Source organism: Crinia signifera, chromosome 1, assembly GCF_055691185.1.
Source record: "Crinia signifera chromosome 1, ASM5569118v1, whole genome shotgun sequence".
Classification (NCBI taxonomy): domain Eukaryota; kingdom Metazoa; phylum Chordata; class Amphibia; order Anura; family Myobatrachidae; genus Crinia; species Crinia signifera.
In genome coordinates this window covers 56,188,707-56,209,929 of record NC_139217.1, presented here as the reverse complement: position 1 = coordinate 56,209,929, position 21,223 = coordinate 56,188,707, and the positions used below count along the sequence as shown (strand labels likewise).

At 44.8% G+C, this 21,223-nt stretch overlaps 1 protein-coding gene across 1 annotated transcript; it reads left to right on the top strand.

Annotated features, from left to right (window-relative positions):
• Positions 1–1,570: 1,570 nt before the first annotated feature.
• WFS1 (wolframin ER transmembrane glycoprotein) lies at positions 1,571–20,972 on the top strand. The gene is made up of 8 exons (XM_083155411.1): positions 1,571–1,740; positions 4,221–4,361; positions 8,380–8,462; positions 11,109–11,253; positions 13,245–13,415; positions 13,626–13,706; positions 14,061–14,206; positions 15,896–20,972. Exons 2-8 carry the CDS (start codon positions 4,226–4,228, stop codon positions 17,702–17,704), a joined length of 2,571 nt encoding a protein of 856 aa, XP_083011537.1. The 5' UTR covers positions 1,571–1,740; positions 4,221–4,225; the 3' UTR covers positions 17,705–20,972.
• The last annotated feature ends 251 nt before the right edge of the window (positions 20,973–21,223 follow it).

The following is a 21,223-nucleotide window of genomic DNA, read 5'->3' as shown; positions in this document are numbered from 1 at the left end:
CAAATTCTCCAGCTCTCACTCCAATTAAGCATCTGTAGGATATGCGGGAAAATCAAGTAATTTACGGATGTAGTATGATGGCCTCTCAGTCGGGATTACGACAGTCAGTATACCGATATCGGAATCTCGACCGCCAGTACTCTAGCAGGGTTGAGCGTGCAAAGAGGCCCCATGCGGGTTCGCTCACCAGGCTGCTGAATATTGTTTTTTGTAAAAATAAAAACATTGCTACTTAACTATTGACTGGCCATTGGCCATGCTCTCCCACTCTTCCAGATTGGAGGCTCCAGAAAATTGGGTGGAGATCCCGCCTCACCCAGTAAAGGTAGGAAAGCCTCCCAGAACCAATCACGCCTATCTCAACCTCCCTTACCACTCTGAAGCTGTCACTGAAACGGGGCAGTCCGGGGAGGCTGATGATGCAATTCTCACTAAAATACGTCATTGTAGTCACGCCTAGACTTTTCAAGACCGGAGGTGAAAGCTTTCACACTCGATGAGCTGTTCGCTCTAGGAGGGGTGGGAATGCCAGCAGGGGAATGCCCAGCGCTTATGGGCCTACCAATAAAAATGCTGGGCATTCCCCTGCACATGGAGGCTTGACGATGCCTGCGTGGGGCTGATGTCACATGACATCAGCGCTGCCCCAAATTTGGCCAAGTCTAGACTGACTTTTATCTGCGAATGGGAAAAAAAAGCATAGCATGATTTTTCGGTCTGCGTGGATGCATGCGAGGGAATGTAAGCGTACACATGCCCTCGTACACAAATGCAGGGATTCGCTCTGTGTGTGTGTGTGTGTGTGTGGGGGGGGGGGGCGTTTACCTGTTCGCTAGGCTGACAACTTATGCAGCCTATCAAACAGGCCTGAATCAGACCCAAAGTTCTGCTAATATCTGAATGGTCATTTTTGTCAGTCCTCCAACATTTCGAAGCAAATGTCAACTGTCATTTGCTACCATAAATGGCCAGATTTGTGTTCCAACCATCCAGATTGGACAATAAATCTTTAGGTGTATGGCCAACTTAACTGACAAGGGATATGTCTTGGGAGGTGCACCTTTTCCATTCGGTGCACTAGTGCACCTGGATTTGTACATGGTTTATTATTATTATATAATTTATTGACATTGAAAATATTCCTCCTTAAATAACTTTACTATAATAAAACCAACAGAGACTGTCCAGTGAGATATGTGTCTTATATTTATAAACAATAGTTATTGCACTAAGTAACTATCCCATGGTTCATCTCTGGCTTGTTGAGTCAGACATTGTAAAAGTCACTGACAAGAAGCTCAGGTTGGATGCCATTGTCAGCCTGTCACTGGGTAAATACTTGTACAGTAAGCAGACATGCCTTCACAGCACAGGGCCAGCAATGTCATAAATTAAACTCTTTATTTAGAACTCAGTGTATTCACTGTGTCACTGCTGCTGGAGATGATCACAGTGAAAAGCAATCGAGTGCGGCACATGATTGCGGTCGGAGTCTATGAGTCAGCTAGAGCACGGTAGACTTGTCAGCCTGCCAGTGCTGACAGCGGTGGGATGGGAGGAGTTGCAGACTTACAGAGTGGGCTACAGCTACATTGTGCACAGCAGTTCTGATGGAAGGGAAGTAATGAGGCTGGGAGCATGGCAGCACTCTGAGATAAGTGGCACCGGCTCTCCCAGCACTGACACTGCAGGATAACTCCCCAGTGCACCCAGGAAGGATCCCCTGCAGCTGTCTGCCTGGTAATTATCAGGGATTGCTGTCACTGAGAAATGCAGGGCCCTGCTGCTGCTCTCCAGTAGTGCATGCAGTATATACAGCACTAGGGCTGACACTGCCTTGGATTGGTTACATGGCTGTTTATGTTGCCAGCATGCTGTTACTGTAACTGTATATATGATGTGTCTGCTATGGGTGATCTTTGTAGCTACTTGCAGGAAAGGCTGCAGCTGGGGAGTGGGTTTATTAATGATAATAATGAGGATGCAGCTTGCTGATCAGGGCTGACGGTCTGGGTAATGTGGCTGCTGCAGGACAGGGAGGGCACTGGGCATTGGCAATCCTAGGTGGTAGCAGTGTGAGGTCTGCAATGCACAGTAGGTTGGAGGACAAAGTGACATGGTGACTATTTTCTTTTCTTCTGATTTAGGATCTGTGTGATCTGTACTTTTCCTGTATGCAATGGGTTAGTGGTTAGTGGCAGGTTTCTGGGCGAGTACCGAGACCCAGCCCTCATGTTTTATTTGCTGTATGCTGATAGACAAGCATGGTGTCTGTGTACATCCAGAACACTCCACAGCTTGTGACGTGTGTGTGTGTGTGTGTGTGTGTGTGTGTGTGTGTATTTATTAACATTGCTTATTGTTTACAGATCTGGAATTCGGGTGCTTTTATGGATTTGTGTTGGTTTACGCAGAACATGAATCTTCTTGGCTTGCAACTAAACATTTGATTAGTTCAACTTGTAGGGGGCTATTTACCAAGCTTGGTCTATGTACTAGAGTGAATAAGTGGATGGAGAGAAAGCACTAACCAATCAACTTCTAACTGCCATGATACAGGCTGTGTTTGAAAAATTACAGGAGCTGATTGGCCGGGAATTCCTTCCACTTTATATTTTTCCAAGGCTAAGTATGTAGACTCCATATCCTTACATGTAACATTTACCATGAAAGGGATCCGTAGGGCACCAGCAATGGCCGCACATGACAGCGCATTTGCGATAGCGTGCCAATGTCCCATAGGACAGGTGAAGTAATTGAATTAGTGGTCACTTCACGACTGATGCCAGTCCATGTTTTAAAACACGTGGATGTTCCTAAATTTCATATCGCTGCTTTCATTATATATTTCTACATTGAAGCAAGTAACTAAAGCCTTGGAGTTTACATGTTTTCCAAACAATTTAGGGTAGTTCATAAAAATAAGACCTTATTAAATGCTAACTAGGGCTAACCGATTAATTAATGCAATGGATACAATGTTGTACAATGCGTATCTGTGGGTTTTGTCACTTCCCACACTTTGGTGCATGTCTACCGAAGGTATTGCTAGCAACAGGGTTAGGCTGCGGGTTACGTTTATGTGCCAGGGTACGGGGGTAAGGGTCAAGCTGCAGGAAGGGAGGATTAGCCGGGGCAGGGGAGGGAAAGTACACTTACTTGACCCCTGTCAGTATTCCCTACTTCAGGATACAGACATCCCAAACACAGGTCATCCCGGTATCAGTGTACCCCTATTGCATACCTCCCAACTTTTTAAATTGAACAATAGGGAAATGTGCGTGGCTTCGCCCGAAAAGGGGCACAGCTTATGCAAATCAGGCCGTGCCCCCATTTTCGGCCACTGTGCCGCTGAATAGACGTTGTGTGCATGCGCACAGTTTCTATTCTGTCAGTTTGGGGGGGGATGCGGGAACGTCCCCAAAAACTGGGACGTTACCGCGTTTAGCGGGACAGTTGGGAGGTATGCAACATTGAGGAGGGACACTGTCACCTGAAAATTGTTGGGGGAGTGGCCTAGTGAATGGGGTGTGGCCAGTACTCGCAATGCCACAACTCGGAGGGGCGGACTACCAACTGCTCCCCCGTGCGCAGGAGACTGCTGGCCCCGGGAGGGACGCAGGAATGCCCCCCCCCAAAATGCGGGAAGTTCCCGCGGAAAGCGAGACAGTTGGGACGTATGCTATTGTACTTCCTGGTCAAAAGCACATGTACACTGATGAAGGCCTTTTGGCAAATTTCTGGGTTTCTTCATGCCTTTGGCCAGCTTTAATTATTTTGTGCATTTGTTGACATGACAGCAATATAGTATTGGACCATTTTATTCTGAAGAGACCGTATGTCTGCATGTGTGGGAAACATTAGATGGCTTTGACCTTAATCGCTGTCTTCTTTTCTGTTCCTTAACTCAACCAAAGGTAATATCCTACATGGTAATGTTTACCCTTTGCTGTGATTTGGCCGGTGCTCCGCTGATGTGAGGACCAGGAAGTTGTAGTTTCTGCACAAAACCTCAGTTACTTCACAGAATGCAATGGGCGGTGATCTGGCTTCCTACCAGCCCGGTTTATTTGAGTACTTGGTTGCTGCAATCTCCTAGATTGTGTTACAACAGTTCCCGTTTTATCAGCGGCAGGACCATCTGTAGTTGGGTTGTGTTTATGAAATCTCCCTGGCAGAAGGAAGTTGCTGAGTGACATTCTCTATATTCTCTCTTCCAGAAAGCATGGAGTCTGACTCCCCTTCTGCCCCACATGTACTCGGCAGATCACAGCTTAATGCTGCTACTGACGGACATGAAGAAACCCAGAAATCAGCTCCGTCCACTCCCGGGTCTGCCGGGGTATTTGCAGCTGTATCAGGTACATATAAGCTCTGCTCTGGAATGTGTTTATACACCAATACACAAACCTTTGTGTATTTGTAATTTCATCCACATCTGTCCCCGCAGCTGTGCCTGTGATTGAACGACAATGTCATGCGTGCTTTTGCCATCTTCTGTACTGCCTGTTAAGATCTGTGGTTTCTTGCCTTCATATTTATTGCAAAATTGTAATGTAACAAAATATAATGACTTATAGTAAAAAGTAATTTTCCTCATGCGGAAATGAGCAATCTGCGCATGTAATGCACTTGGATACTACCATTATTAACTGTGACATTTTCCAGAATTGACCAATCGGACGCATGGTTTGACAATATATGCAGTTAAAAAAAAAAAAAAAAACTTTATTGAGTACAGACGGAGCAGCTCTTATTCGAGCAGCTCCTGGTGATTTCTATCACCAAAGGCCATCGTCTGCTGCCTGCCAGAAGGGGGAGCATGAGATGCTCGCGTGCCCCATTCTGACGGAACCTACTGCTCCCCTCTGTAGCTTGTCCGCATACCGCACTAAGCCTGCCCATCTCCTTGAAGCGGAGACGGGCAGGGAATCCACTCCCCACCGCTGTGTGAAGGGGACACGCATGTGTGTGTGAGACGGTTGCAGGTCCCCATCTAACGCAGCGTCTCTCTGTCAGCCTGCGCCAACTCAAGGTATCTGGCGATTCCCTGAGCTGGCTGAGAGGTGATACATCTGTATCCCTCTAAAGCTGGCCATAGACTGCGCAGTCAATGCGGACAGCCCAGCAATGTGCGAGGGGAGGGACAGCAAGCCCAATAAAGGGGCCGCCATCCTGTAATATGAGGTGACCACCAGGGGAGGCACCAGAGGTGGGGCTGCAAGACAGTTCAAAATTCAAATAGGGGAGCTGCACCAACTGTCATTCCAGACTGACTCACTGGAGGTGGGTGCGGCTCCCCTATTTGAATTTCGAACTGTGCTGCAAACCCCCCCCCCCCCACACACACACACACAAACTTTGTATAATGAGATATCCGTATTGTACAGATTAAACCTGATATCACCATCTTATATGGCAGTATTAACATGTGAGACCACAGCCAAAACCATCGACAAAAAAAAAACTATAATGTTGTATACAGAGGTTGTATAATGGCTTCATAATGAACGATATATATATATACTGTATATAATCATTTTTTTTTCTCTAAATTGTTAAACGGTGAAGGTGTGCCGTATCTCCAGGTGTGAAGCGGTTAATATTAGTATTCTAGAGATGCGCATTAACCTGTTTGTTACATATTTTGTTTTCTAAGAGAACCCACAAAAACTGTTTGCCAAGCTAAGCTCTGGGCATGTTCAGGCTGTTGGTGTGTGTATATAGAGGATGCTTGTGGACGTGCTTGTTGTCTGGAGGCTGTTGTGGCATTTTATAGTGTATCTTGTTTTAACTGAATATTATGGGAGGGTGTCTAGGTGACCCAAATGGGTGAGGTTCCTGTCAGAGACATTTATGACACATGCTTAGTCCCCTGGTCCACATCGAGCATGGTGCAAAGCTACTGTTTATAGGTTTGGCTGTCGCTATACTGTGAGTGTGTAACATCCCTGTACTGCAGGCATGTCCAAACTGTGGCCCTCCAGCTGTTATGAAACTACAGATCCCAGCATGCCTTGCCATAGTTTTAGCATTCCCTAATAGCAAAACGGTGGCAAGGCATGGTGGGACTTGTAGTTTCACAACAGCTGGAGGGCCATAGTTTGGACATGCCCGCTGTACTGGATCTGCGGAAGTGTTCTCTAGCGTCATGGTAGTGTACAAAGTCTGTCCTATGTCATCTGACTGGCATTGAGTAGTCGCATGATCTTAGAGATACATAATCTTCACACCAAATGGAGCACAGTTCAAAATTCAAACAGGGTAGCCACACCAACTGCCATTCCAAACTGCCTCATTGACAGTTAGTGTTTCTCTCCTATTTGAATTTTGAACTGTACTGCAGCCCCTCTCTGGGGCCACCACTGGTCTGTAGGGGATGCAGTGTAAATCCCGGCGGTCGGGATCCCGGCGTTCAGAATCCCGACACTTTCTCCCTCCGGGGGTGTCCACGACGCCCCCGGAGGGAGAATCAATTAGTTTGCAGAGCGCAGCGAGCCCGCAAGGGGGGGCAATCCACGTCCCCCCCCCCCCCCTTGTCGGGATTTCGGCGGTCGGGATTCTGAACACCGGGATCCCGACCGCCGGGATTTAATACTGAATCCGTCTGTAGTATTAATAGTAGATTAAAATAGACCTGTCAGGTACACATTAAAAGGATGAATTCTGGTGGAACCACAAGTCTCTAGATAGAGCATCTGCCACTTGCACTCAATAGAAACGGCCATTTTGCAGCCTATAAGTTAACTAGTATTGGCATGGAGTATCTAGCCTTGGAGAGAGATATAATTGTGTAGTTGTTGAAAAATAACAATCGGCTTCTAACTATTATTTTAAAGATTATTTTCGGTAAGACCGAAGAGGATTGGTGGCTTTGGGCAACGTCTCCACTTTATTTCCTGCTCTCTCTCAAAAACATGACCAATCTTAAGTGACATAATCTATCCATGATGCCTTGGTGTTTTATGAGCTGTTTCCGTGGTGACCTAGGAGGCAGCATTCATGAATGTATTGCTCCAACACATCAAAAATCGCTGCTTCCGCTGTGATTAGGTGATAATGTAGGTGCACTTTGAATGGTGTATGACCTGTGTCTTATACTGAATTGACCAAGCTGCCTCCTGTTATTTTAGGCTTATACTAAGCCTTGGATGAAGATAAATTGGAGAGCGATAAGGAGCCAGCTCATAACTGCCATTTTTAAACTGTCTGTAACATGACAGTTCGGAGCTGCTTGGTTGGTACTTTATCTATCTCTATTCCAGGCTTATAAAATAGACCCTGCATAATGGTTATGTGTGTACTAGTCCCTCCACTATGTCCTATGCCATAGTTCCTCTGCCTACTATTTCTCTATTTGTAATTGCTTGGTAGAATTTAGTTGTCCTCTACATCTGTGACCCGCCTATCGTGTGTTATAGTAAAAGTGTGTACTTCTCGGCCGGTTACCTGTGTAGTGCTCTGTAATTCTAATATGTTTTCACCCCTATACAACGCAGTGGAACCTTTGTCGCGCCTTATGAATAGAAGAGGATAATTTCTACTATAATTTGTGAGCTTGAAATTCCAGCCGACATGTATTGGTTCAATTTGAGAATATCGTTTTTTGTTCTTTTTCATACCCCTTACTTCCACATCTCTGCAGAAAGCTATTGCGGTTTTCTTGATCTGGGCATGTCCTGCAGTCATACGACTGAGACTGTTGTCTTGTGGTTTGATATGAGAGCTGTCCAGTCTCACGTGACCTGGCTGATCACAAGAATAGAACAACTGTCCTGATAACAGTGCTATGTATTCAGTGTTACTGATAGCGAGACCAAATCTTATATCAGTATGGATGATACGAGAATCAAATCTGTTTATCCTGGGTAGCCGACGACTGAGGGAAAGTAAACTACAGTAATAAATTAGATTGGCACATATACAGCATTTAAGCAGCCATTTTGCATCATAAATTCCATGAGTTATTTACCCTGCCTGTGAAGGTGAGGCAGCCATCTTGGGTGCTCTTTATAAGTTCTACTGTAGCAGAATAGGCAATACTTGGATGAGAGGACCTGTAATGGGGAGTTAGAGAATAGTGTTCATTGTAGCACTCGCCATCTTTGAAAACCCATGCAGTTCCTCTTCCCTGCCTGGGGTGTCGCGGTCTACTGTAGTGCTTCTAGCACAGAGTGGCCTGTATATCAGCAGTGATATACAAACCAGACCTGTGCTACAAACACCACAGCAGACACCCCCAGACAGGGAACAGGAACTGAATGGGTTTTCAAAGATGGCGGGTGCTAGAATGAACACTAAGAGATTACTAAAGCGAAATATTCGATCCGGTTTTGGTGTTAAATAAACAAAAGCATTTGATATGTTGTCTTGTTGCAGAGGACTTGAACGAGGATGAGGATCCCATGATGCAGGAGATGCTGGAGAAGGCTAGGACCGGGGACGCAAAGGCGCAGAGTGAGGTAAATCTGATCATTGCTGTAGTAACAGATAGGAAGTTGATTGCTCTGGCCTGGAATTCTCTCTGCATGAAACAATCAGAATGATTCACTGTGCAGACATTATTCTGCTTTACACTGTACAGTTGTACTGTATAACCAAATGAATGTGGCGACTGTGTAATTCCTGTCCTCTTTTGTACATTAGCTTAGTATTTGTTAATGCTCATGTAAATTTAATGTCATAGTCCTGTACAGAAAGTTCTAAGCCACTGGTTTCTAAATTGTAAGCCGTGGCACCCTTGGATTGCCGGTCCAGGATCAATTCATATAATTATTGGACAATGTAGCATAGGCAAACCCAGTACAGGTGGCTGCCAATCATAAAGTATGTGGACATAATTAAACCTAAAATTTCTCAATATGAAACATTTGGCCTAGGGGTGCAATGGAAAAAAGTGCTGTGATTCAAAGTTTTGGAACCATTGCACTATGCTATTGTTTGGATACCTATCTCTGAGCTCAGTGCTCGGCAGTTAATGTCTGCGTCTGACAGCCTTCAGGGCTCCGTGTCACCACCACGTAACAGAGGTGCTATAAACAAGATCTAATTTAGGCCGTCACATTGCTGATGACCTTTCCAATGTACTGTGAGAGCAAGTTAGGACAGGGATTAACATATATAAGCAAGTAACAGACCTTTCATTACGCATGTCAAACATACATAAATATAAATCCAGGAATGTGCTTCAAGGTAAGCAGAGCAGGTGGTACCCCTATAGGTTTTTATTCCACGCCCCTCCAATGGTTCCAATTGCTGCAGCGACGTGGAGTGGAGGATGACCCAAGAGTGATGCTTAAGCATGCAGCTGCTGTAGTGAGACTGAGCAGGAAGGGGTGGGGCAGTACAGAACCAGAGACGGGGATAAGTAGAGCAGCGGGCAGTCTGGTGACCCAGTGCATTGATAAAACAGAAGAGGCAGACTACAGTACTTACAGCGGCTCCATTCAATATTTGAATTTAAATACATGATACAATATACCCAAAGGTTTTTATTTTTTTGGTTGCAACTTTACATGCATCCAAGTAGCACTGCACAGGCACCTCCAATGGTCATAGTAAGGAGTTCTTTGTAAAGTCTGTACAGGCAGAGTATTTTGGGGGGAGGGGGGAAAAGGTGACAAAACTCAGACGTTTGTGAACTGACCTATTTGTGGCCAGCCAGGACAAAGACAGGGCGGAAGGCTGATGTCCTGTGAATCGGCCCGCCCGCCATACCCATGTAAACGCACAGCATTTGCATGGGTACGCCCATAACACGCTGGGTGTTCCCATGGCCCAGCGCCCCACTAGTCCCTCCCTCTGCGAACTGCCCGGCGAGTGAGCAAATTGCCGCGGACGTCTGCAGTCGGGGTTTGCACATGGGGGCAGGGGCCGCATTGGGATCACTACGTGCGATCCAGAATCGGCCCCTTGGTACATCTGGCCCTGGTTTTTTTAGCAATGCAATAGAAGAAGTCACAATGTCAACAAGAGGCTGCTGACATGATCATAAGTTCCCATTTACCTGATCATTGCTGATATAATGTCCACATGGTTATTATATCGACATTGTGTCTTTACAGCAAGTGTATCCTTATCCTAACCCCTAAACCTAATGGTTATGTCAACATTTTCCAAGTGTTGACATTTGTCGACCTATTAACCATCAACAGTAGACTTCTAGGCGAATGGGTTTCATACTGCCTTTGGCGCCTTGGTTTGTGGAGCTTTTGTGAAGCGGTAATGTAAAGGTCACTCCATCACAAATCATTCCTTTAGTTCTTGGATTTAACGGAACACTACACCAAAGACTATATTTGTCTAGGGACACTGGGCCTTATTCTAGTTCACTCTTTCTGCCAAAATCCTTCTTAGATGGACAAAACCATGTGCACTGCAGGGGGGCAGATGTAAAATGTGCAGAGAGAGTTAGATTTGGGTGGGGTTTTACTTCAAAGTGAGATCTACTGTATATTGCAGTGTAAAAATAAAGCAGCCAGTATTTACGGGTGCCGAACAGGGCATTTACCCGACGTCGAGATACCGACTGTCAAAACACCGATGGCCACCTGCTATTTTAGAGGGAGAATAGAATAGGTGGCTTAGTTGAATAGAATAAGGGGCTTAGTTGCGCTCACCATGCTGTCTGGGTCTGGCCAGTCGGTATCCCGGCGCCGGGCTAATGACTGTCGGGATCCCGACTGTTAGACCCCTGTACCACACCCATATTTACCCTGCACAGAAACAAAATAACTCACCCAAATCTAATTCTCTCTGCACATGTTACATCTGCCCCCTGCAGTGGACATGGTTTTGTCCGTCTAAGAAGGATTTTGTCAGAAAGAGTGAACTAGAATAAGGCCCTGTATGTATTGTAGTTCTTATGCAGACTGGCCTTTTGTGATCCTGCGGATGGGAACTGGTTGTTCTGCCGAATAAACTACAGTGTCATGTTTCTTCTGCACAGCAGCCTCAGGGTGAGCAAGCCTCCCGTAGTGCAGAGGTCCCCATTGGAATGGTCACTGTGGGGGTCATTTGGGGTTGAGTGATGCCGAGCCCACTTAGATGACTGTTAGATGAAGCCCCTTTAAAACACTGTCTGATTTTTACAATTCATTTCGCTCCAGGTGGGAAAATACTACTTGAAACTTGCTGAAGAGCGGGATGAAGAAGCGAACAGCTGTGCTGCAGTAAACTGGCTGATCCAGTCTGCCAAGCAAGGTCGGAGGGAGGCGGTGAAGCTCCTGCGGAAATGTTTGGCAGACAGAAGAGGTGCATAAACACTGTCCTTAGAAGTAAAGTATTCACCATGTCCAGCATTAGCTCAGAGGGATGTGTTATAATTAGGACCCTTGGAGGGTTGTTTGACACGCAAACTGCTGTCTGTCACATCCAGAATTTTTATGTGTGAATCTGACAGTGGAATTTATTGATTGGCTGCACCGTAACCGTACGAATGCAGCAGGTGGACCCTAAAATAGAATATATGGGTAACACAATCCCGGAGAAAGGAACATGCAGGCTCAGAGAGCAGGAGATGTAAGCCGCACCGCTACAGTGGTTTATGGTGGGTACAGTTTTTGAATTCTGCCCTCCAGCAGTTACACGATGCAGGGATCCCTCTGGCTATATTTGGTTTCATTTAGTGAAATGGGAATCTACAAATTCATCCTGTTTAGGGCCGGATTAGGATTGGTACACAAACCGGATGGTCGATGTACAAATCCATTGCTCGGTGATCTGCTCGTGTACAGGACCTGTTCCGCACATTTGCAAATCCACTCGCCATGCCTGGCAGCTACATCCTGATTTACGGAGGGTGGGGAGGCGGTAGTGCCGGCCAGCTTTTCTATTTTCTAGGAGTGCCAGGGTCTGCTTCTTCCGACATATTTATTGGCATTGTTTACGGCGGTTTGGTGGCCAATCCGAGAAACCTGAAGGTTACTCATATAGCTGATGGTACCGTAAGGTCATTCCAATCGCTTCTAAATTGAAAGCTACATTTCGCATAAGGTCAAAACCAGCCTCATAACAAATTGCTGCTTTAAATTTAGCGGTAAATATGCAGAAAACACACCGGCTCCTCCAAATCTGTTACATACTGTAAACCCTGATGTTTTCTATTCGTATATATTCGAAGAAACTAGGGTGCAGGCAATGAAAGAAAAAGAAAATCACATATTCTTAGGCAATGTTCTAGTCCTTGACACTCCAGCTGTTGTTGAACTACACATCCCATCATGCCCTGCTACAGTTTTACTATTTGGCCATGCTAAAACTGATGCAGGGCAAGCTGGGATTTGTTTTGTGTGGAGGGTATGGCCTGTTCTGAGCAATAGTAATATTTGCTAATAATTGTGTGTATTTATTGAGTATTGCAATGCTGCCATAATGACTCGTTCTCTCATATACCAGAGCAATAGACTCACCTGCTGCCATACGTCCTTATTATACACAGCCATTTATCTGGGTGCCACACAGATCTGCCCACATTTATGATTAAAGCCTGTTTTAGGTGGTCTCCTGACACTAGGAGATATGGAGACCAGTAAGCGTAGGAGTGGCTTGGGACAAGGGGTGTGGTATGCTGGGCTGACTGTCAGTATACCGATATCGGAATCCCAGCTGCCAGTTCTCCTATAGGGGGCGAGTGCAAAGTAGCCGCTTGCCAGCTCTCTGCACACTGCGGGATCGGTGGCTCGCTGCGCTCACCACAGGTTCTGTTCTCCCTGTATGGATGTCATGGACCCCCACAAGGGAGAATAGCCCCTGAAAGTTGGGATTCCGAGGTCGATAAAGTTACCATCGGAATCCCGACAGGGCTAGATGCACTTTAAAAAAAAAAACTCACGTCGACCTTTCCATGTGCCAACCTTTTATCCATGTCGGCCTAATTCATTTAAACCAATAGTGGCCGACCTATTGACAATGTCAACCCAAAGTTTGGATCCCTTGTTGCAGAAAAGCTGCTGTCACCCACAGCAACCAAGTATATGTTTGTGTTCCTGGTGTAGCTATCATTACTTTTTAATGAAAAAAAATCTTTTACATATATACAGATGTAGCCGAGCCAATCGCCATGTACGAATATGCAGCCATCTGGTGACTAATTGGTCATGACCTCGTGGTTTCCCCCTATTGTGACTAAGCAGCCGATGCACGGCTAAGCCAATGGAAATGCAGCATATTGCGTAAGATATTTCTTGGTAGGTTTTATTAACATCCAGATTACAGCAATGTCCACCCATGCTCTGTTTGTTTAGGAATCACAAATGAAAATGAGAGCGAAGTGAAGAAGCTTTCCACAGAAACCGATTTGGAGAGGGCTGTGAGGAAGGCCGCCTTAGTTATGTACTGGAGAATGAACCCAAAGAAGAAGCAGCAGCTGTCCGTGTCTGAGCTACTGGAAAATGTCGGACATGTCAATGCTGAAGGTTGGTGAAATGTAATAACTGTTATATATTTGCATCTTCCTGTGTGTGTGTGTGTGTGTGTGTGTGTGTGTGTGTGTGTGTGTGTGTGCGTGTAAACTGATAGCTGATGGTTACAGAATATCCCAGTGATCTGTAGTTGTTCTTATTATCATTTACTTAGATAGCGGCAGCATATTCCATGGCGCTTTCACTAATTACTTTGTGTTCTAGATGGGGAACAACAGCCCGGGCCGATCCCAAAGTCTGCTCAGAAGGAGCGCCGGGTGCTTGAGCGGTTGGTCAGTAGTGAAGGTGAGTAGGGGGTTTGGAGATTCTTATGCCATCTAATATGCAGCTTTGTACTGGGGGGAGGGGGAGGTTAGATTTCCTAAATACTGATATTGTGATAATGGGCCAGATGTATCAAGCTTCAGAAAGTTCTAAATGGAGTGTGATAACCGACCAACCAATCAGCTCCTACCTTTCATTTTTCAAACCCAGCCTGTGACGTGACAGGTAGGAGCTGATTGGCTGGTTGTTTGTCATTCTCCATTTTATCACTTTTTGAAACTTGATACATCTGGCCTTCTAAGAGACGGAACAAAAACCCTTTTACGTTATTTTGCTCTTTTTTGAATTTTTTATTTTTTAAAAATCTTTTTACAGCTAAAAGTTTCATTGCCGTTGATGATTTTGTGGAAATCACCAAAAAATATGCGAAAGGGATCGTGCCGTCCTACTTGTTCATGCATGACGACGAGGATGATGAGTTTGCTGGGAAGAGCCCAGAGGAGCTGCCCCTTCAACAAAAGGTATATCGGGGGTAGTAATAGTTCTTAGTATGTCGCAGGTGTGCCTTCCTTTTGCGCCCGATTCCGCTGCTGCGCACTTATTTCTCTTATTTTTGCGTATGGCCTGATTCGGAGATGAAAACAAACGCTCGCAGCGGTGATTCAGTAGGCAGCTGATGTGCTAAAACATGCAAATGTCACAGCCACTGTTTGCAAATGAGGCTTTTAGTTCGTATGGTAGCCGGATGACAGAAATCTCTAGGTCGGCACAAGCAATATGTTGGCCTGCTAATAGTGGACATATAGAAAGGTTGCCATGAGTTTTTCAGGATTGGGTGCGTGGTACGCTAATTGGGGTTTCCATGCTGAGGAGTCGACACTGACATGAAAAAAAACGTGAAAAAAAACTCATGTCTACCTTTTCCATGTCGACAATGTCTAGGATGCCTTAATGGCTGTTGACCTTGACATTGGGTCTAATTCACACCTGTTTGCAGGACAAATTAGTTTCCAATGGTCGAAACCATGTTGCACTGCAGGTGGGGCAGATGCTACATGTGCAGACAGAGTAAGATCGCTCAGAACGCTGTAGCATGATCGCTCGGCATACAGTGATGTGTCAGAACTGTATTCTGGGCGATCTGTCGGCGTCAGTGTGCTCTGAATTAATAACCAGCGTGCTGGTTATCAATCGCCGCGCGTTAGCGATGTTCAGGGCTGCGCTCAGAAAATGCCTGTATATTGCTATGTGTGTAGGCCCCTTTAGATTTGGGTGAATTCTTTTGTTTCTGTGCAGGGTAAATACTGGCTGCTTTATTTTTACACTGCAATCTAGATTTCAGTTTGAACACACCCCACCCAAACCTAATAGGCCCTACACACAGAGCGATATTCAGGCATTTTCTGTTATACCTCTTTTACACCGAGGCAAAAACACGGGTTTTTGCCTCATGGACCCGGGTCAGCATCAGTGTAAAAGGGGTACTGAAAAAAAGGGTCATGGGGCAGTGTAAACAGGTATGCTGGGTCATTGACCTGACTACCGTTTACACCAATGGGGGAGCCCAACCTCCCGACCGCAATGTCCTGCTTATGGCGGTTGGGCAGGGGTGCACGCAGCCTACGCTGCTGTCTGCTGTACTGTGCAGACAGCAGCGGAGCCAGGGTGGAGGTGAATGGATGCCTGTGTGCGGCATCCATTCACCTCGTGGAAGGGGGCTAGGGGTTGCATGGAGGCTGGGGCAGCCCAGCAACTTACCTTGGTGCTGGGCTTGCCCGCAGCGCAGCCATCGACAGTTTCGGTGCTTGGAGATGATGTCCCCTCCAAGTCCCACACCCTACACCCGTGTGCAGTGTAAACGGTGCCGGCCCGGGAATATTCCGGGTTGGCACCGCGGTGTAAACGGGGAAAATTGGAACCATGTTCCGAATACCTGGTCAAATCCGGGATTTTGGTGTAAAAGTGGTATTCGGTAAAGTGTTATTCTCCGGCTAGTTATACCGAGATTCCAATAAGACCCTGCTGAGGCGCGATTTGCTTTGCAGTAAGAAGTAGCAGAAGTTGTTGTTGTTGTATTTATTAAATTATGGTTAAGGGATGGCAAACAAAATCGAGTCTTGATGACTTTTATGTGAGGGACCTGAATTTTGTTCTCATTATGCTTAGGTAAAAGATTGCTGCCTATCCTCATATTTCTCTCTTTCCCCCAGATTATGAAATATCCACTGCACGTCATTATGGAGCTTAAAGAGTACCTCATAGATGTGGGATCAAAGGCCGGAATGCACTGGTTGTCCACAATTATACCGACACACCACATCAATGCGCTCATCTTTTTCTTCATAATCAGTAACCTCACCATAGAGTTTTTTGCCTTTTTCATCCCTCTGGTCATATTCTACTTGTCCTTCATCTCCATGGTCATTTGCACCCTGAAAGTTTTCCAGGACAGCAAAGCTTGGGAGAACTTCCGTGCATTGACAGACCTACTGCTTCGATTCGAGCCGAACCTGGACGTTGAACAAGCGGAAGTGAATTTCGGGTGGAACCATTTAGAACCGTATCTCTACTTCCTGATATCCGTCTTTTTCGTCATCTTTTCATTCCCAATATCGGACAGACATTGGATACCCTGCTCGGAGCTGGCGATCATCTCCATCTTCTTCACGGTTACCAGCTATCTGAGCCTGAGCACAAGTGCTGAGCCGTACACCCGGAGAGCTTTAATAACGGAAGTGTCTGCTGGAGCACTCACCTTTGTGAAATTGCTGCCGAAATCTGTGCCCTACGTTGGATTACTTTGCAAAACGTTCTTTACCTTGCCAGTCGGGCATTTGATTGAGTTCCACATAAGCATCCCTTGTATACTCTTCATCTACTTGTTTTACATCTTCTTCAGGATGGCACAGCTGCGTGGCTTCAAGGGCGTCTACTGCTATCTGGTCCCATATCTGGTGTGCTTCATGTGGTGCGAGCTTTCAGTTGTCATTCTTCGTGAATCTACTACCATTGGCCTTATCCGCGCATCTATTGGCTATTTCCTATTTCTCTTTGCCCTTCCCATACTCCTCGTTGGCATTGCTGTCATGCTTGTCGTCCATTTCATAAAGTGGTTTCTGTGTTTAGAGCTGACCAAGATTGTGGTGACCCTTGTCTTGTGCACGATTCCACTGCTTCTCCGTTGGTGGTCCAAAGCCAACTATTCATTGGTCGAAATGGTCAAGACGCTCACTAAAAGCTCCATAGTGAAGCTGATACTGGTGTGGATCACGGCCATTGTCATGTTTTGCTGGATATACGTCTACCGCTCAGAAGGAATGAAGGTTTATAACTCCACACTGACTTGGCAACAGTATGGCTTTTTGTGTGGCCCTAGGTCATGGAAAGAGACCAACATGGCAAGGACCCAGATTTTATGCAGCCATTTGGAAGGTCACAGGGTGACTTGGACTGGGAGGTTCAAATACGTCCGAATCACGGACATTGACAACAGTGCCGAGTCTGCCGTGAACATGCTACCCCTCCTTATCGGAGACTGGATGAGATGCTTGTACGGAGAGCTATACCCATCTTGCGATCCACAGAACGTCACCATAGAAGAAGAAGAACTTTGTCGCCTCAAGTTCCTGTCAAAACATACCTGCCACATGAAGAGGTTTGACCGGTACAAGTTTGAGATATCGGTCGGTATGCCCTTAAATGGCAAAAATGGAAACCGGACGCTGGAAGAAGATGATGCCACTAAAGATATAGTGCTGAAAGCCAGCAATGAGTTCAAAACGGTGCTGCTAAGCTTGCGGCAGGGGAGCATGATCGAATTCAGCACCATACTAGAGGGACGACTAGGGAGCAAGTGGCCGGTCTTTGAACTGAAGGCCATTAGCTGCTTAAATTGCATGACCAAGCTCACTCCAGCTTCCAGGCACGTCAAGATTGAGGACGACTGGAGACGCAATGTCCACGCGGCCTTTAAATTCGCCTTTGACTTTTTCTTTTCTCCCTTCCTCTCTGCTGTATGAACAAGTCCACATAGGAACTATTAACTGCAATCACGTCAATATGCTAAAACCAAAGCGAGTTTTCTTCTAGCTTAGTACTACTTGCACTTTGTTACTTGTATAGGCAGAATTTGTATGTGTGTATTGGAGGAGTACTAATTGATTCTTGTCATCTCGTTACACATCAGGAACATGTCATTGTGCGCATGTTTTATTTTGTTTACAGAGACCTGACACTTTATTTTATTTTTTTTTGGGGGGGGGGGGGGGGGGTGCAAACCGACTTTATTTACCTATTGTTTGTTCACAAAATCATCAAAAACTACTTCATGTAGCCGCCATTTAACCCCTTTAACATCGCAAAGCCGGTACGGACCCGGTATAGCAATTCCTGGTCCAGCACATTCACATTAAACCCATTATTCAGCGGGCAACCCGGTTTGCCCCTTATTATATGGTTTGCTGCTTTCACACCTCACCTTGGCTCGGGTCGTTAGGTTAGTGACCTGGGTCTGTACCGAACCTACAGAAATCTTCTAACATCACCTATCCTGTTTAGAGGGGTTGATATATCTCCTTGGTGGTCTGGTTGCCAACCAAAGATAATGCCTTTAATATTTACTATTATAGCTAGTTCTATTGCTACCTCTTAAACTATGTAATGACTTACAGCTTATACTTTCACGGTTCAAATGAGAACGCCAACCTAACATTTTTTTTTAAAGCCTTATGTGTGCATTAACACATATATATCTGGGCAAACTCTTCAATACATCCATAATGTTGGGCAATGCTTATACTGTCCTGCTCATGGCCTGAAGTGACCAGGTGAAGCCATTGGATGAACACAGATACGGTTAATATTGTTGCAAGGTTTTCGTTCTAGTTCTAGTAAGGCAGACAAACAGCACAACAATAATTAGGGGATAAAGGTTGTGTACTGAGACAGTTCTTGGGGTTGGAGTTCCCTTTTAACACTACAAAAAATATGAATTAATGAACCGGTTTTCTGTATACAGCAGTTGCAAGAAGATACTCCTGAACGTGATGGTCAAGTTGGTGAAGGGGTATATAGACAGGGCGCTGAGAGAATTGAAGTAATAGTATATATTTTTTTCTTTTTTCAGATATCTCCTCTCTCGGGTATATGGTGGTAGAGTTTCCAAATATGAAAAATAAGAATAATTGCAAAATATGTACAGTATATATCAATGTGTAATATTGTTTTGATACAACAGTTAACTATAGGTATTCATGATTGGCGTAACTTACACATGTGTAGCTAGGGACACTTATAAAGGTTTCTTTAAGGGTGCGTACCCATACTCTCCATGTTCAAAGTATGTATACTCCTCTAAAGGTATCTTTGGACTTGAGTCTTCTTTAACAAACAAGTGAACTTCGCCAACTTGACCATTGTATTCTTTTGGGATCAAAAGGATTGATCCTGGGGTATAGGCAGCAGAGATAAAGAAGCGCCCCATCTTTTTCTACACCAATCTCTAAACAAATCACACTCCTGAACGTAACCGCACAATATAATTATACCTGTTTAATTAACCACTAAATCATAGAGTTCTACAATCTAATATCTGTTATTAATCACAAACGGAACGATTACGTGTATGTCAGCAATGACATTTGTCTCCACCCTTGTTGGTTAGACGAGGCAGCTTAATATATGTATTATGTACATCTCTTACACACGCTGCTTGTGCTGTAGTGTTAATACATTCAGGCGTTTTACACTTGTACGTCATAACTGCCATGTTCGTGTGCAGAGGGCCTGTTACTGGACTGCAAGCCGTTCTCCTTTCATAATAGGCTACCTGACTAGGGGCCTGATTCGAGTTTGCAAATGAAGCACAGAAATGGGCAAATCCATGCTGCACTGAAGGTGTAAGATGTAACGTGTGCAGAGAGATTTTGAGTTTATTAGGTTATGTTTTTTTATGCGCAGGGTAAATACTGGCTGCTTTTGTATGTAGCCCACAAAGGATAGACCACTTTATTTTTACACTGCCATTTAGATTTCAGTTAGTTAAAGCCCCGCCCAAATCTAACGCTCTCTGTACATGTTACATCTGCTCCCTTCAGTGCAGCATGGTTTTGTCTACGTTGCTTGCAAACCTGAGTAAGGTCCTTAGAGTAAGTAAGGTGTTGCTAGTCCTTCCGCATGTATGTACACTTTACAGTGTGGTTCTGTGTAACTGTTTAATGAGGTTTAGGCCTCAAATGTCTCTACAGGAAGAAGAACACTGGTGAATATCATATAATCCATTGCATTTTGTAAGACAGAAGTTAAAAACCTACATGTTTTATCATGTGTATAACTATATATACTTGCAAGAATAGTAATGTGAACTTCATCACTTAATAGAGGTTAATTATTGAACATAATCCCTGCCCAAAATCCATCTGTCAATTCCGGTTTCTAATAAGTTTTCAGTCATGAAATAAGTTTCTTGTAACTATGATTTTTTTTTATGCTTTTAATCACATATAATGCTTCTATTTGACTGCACAACACTATTAAATGAACAGGGAATGTGCCTACAGTCTTTGGTTTCAGTGCCTTACTAAGGAAAAGTGGTCTTTCTTAATAAACGAGTGTATAATTGACGTCTGCTGTAACCAATAGCAACCAACCTGATTCTAGCGAAAATGTTCTCCTGCAGAATAAGAAATGAATGCCAAAGTTTGGTTGCTAGGTGTTACAGCCCATTGAGAACGAGAGCGTTGTTATCAGCTTCTGTATTGCTAAGTATGCCCTGTTTTATAGGAATTATGACAAGAATAAGGTAATTATGTTATGACACTGGGTGCTCACTGCTGTTATTATATCCAAAATGTTTACGTTGTAGAGTACTAAGACCACTAAAACATGGTCTAACATTAAAGGAATTTGTAGAATAGCATATATAATTTTTTTTTTGTAATGAGAATATATATTGAAATGGAGACTATATAATGGCTTTTCTGAAAATTGCGAGGTCAATCCGGAGTATATATGATGCCTAAATAAATGCGGCCATTTTGTGGCCCTTTGTGAAGTCACAAGTTTCAATCGCAAAATGGCTGCCTCCACTGTGCCTAGGATGGATATATTGCTTTAGTCTGTTATCTGCACTTAAACATGGGAACGAAGTAAACCAACCGCTAAACAGTATAAAACTAACATCACCTCTTTATGTAGACTATAAGTACAGTATTGTAATAGGCCTTGTGTGATTTTTCCGTTAAATGATGGCTTATATTGTACAGTATATTAAACTTTTCTCTTCAAGTGCATATGTTTCCTATGCTATTATTCTATACAGTGGTGAGTCTGATGGGTGTGGTATGACTGGCCGACGGTTAGTATACTGACCTCAGAACCCGGCCGTCGGTAGTCCAACAAGGGGGCAAGCTCAAAAAAGCCCAATACGGACGCTTACTGCGCTCGCCACAGGTTCTGTTCTCCCTCTGTGGGGGTCATGGACAAAGTTTGATACAGTACATATGCACCTTGTGCCTTGTTGGTACGCACTGGGTAAAAGC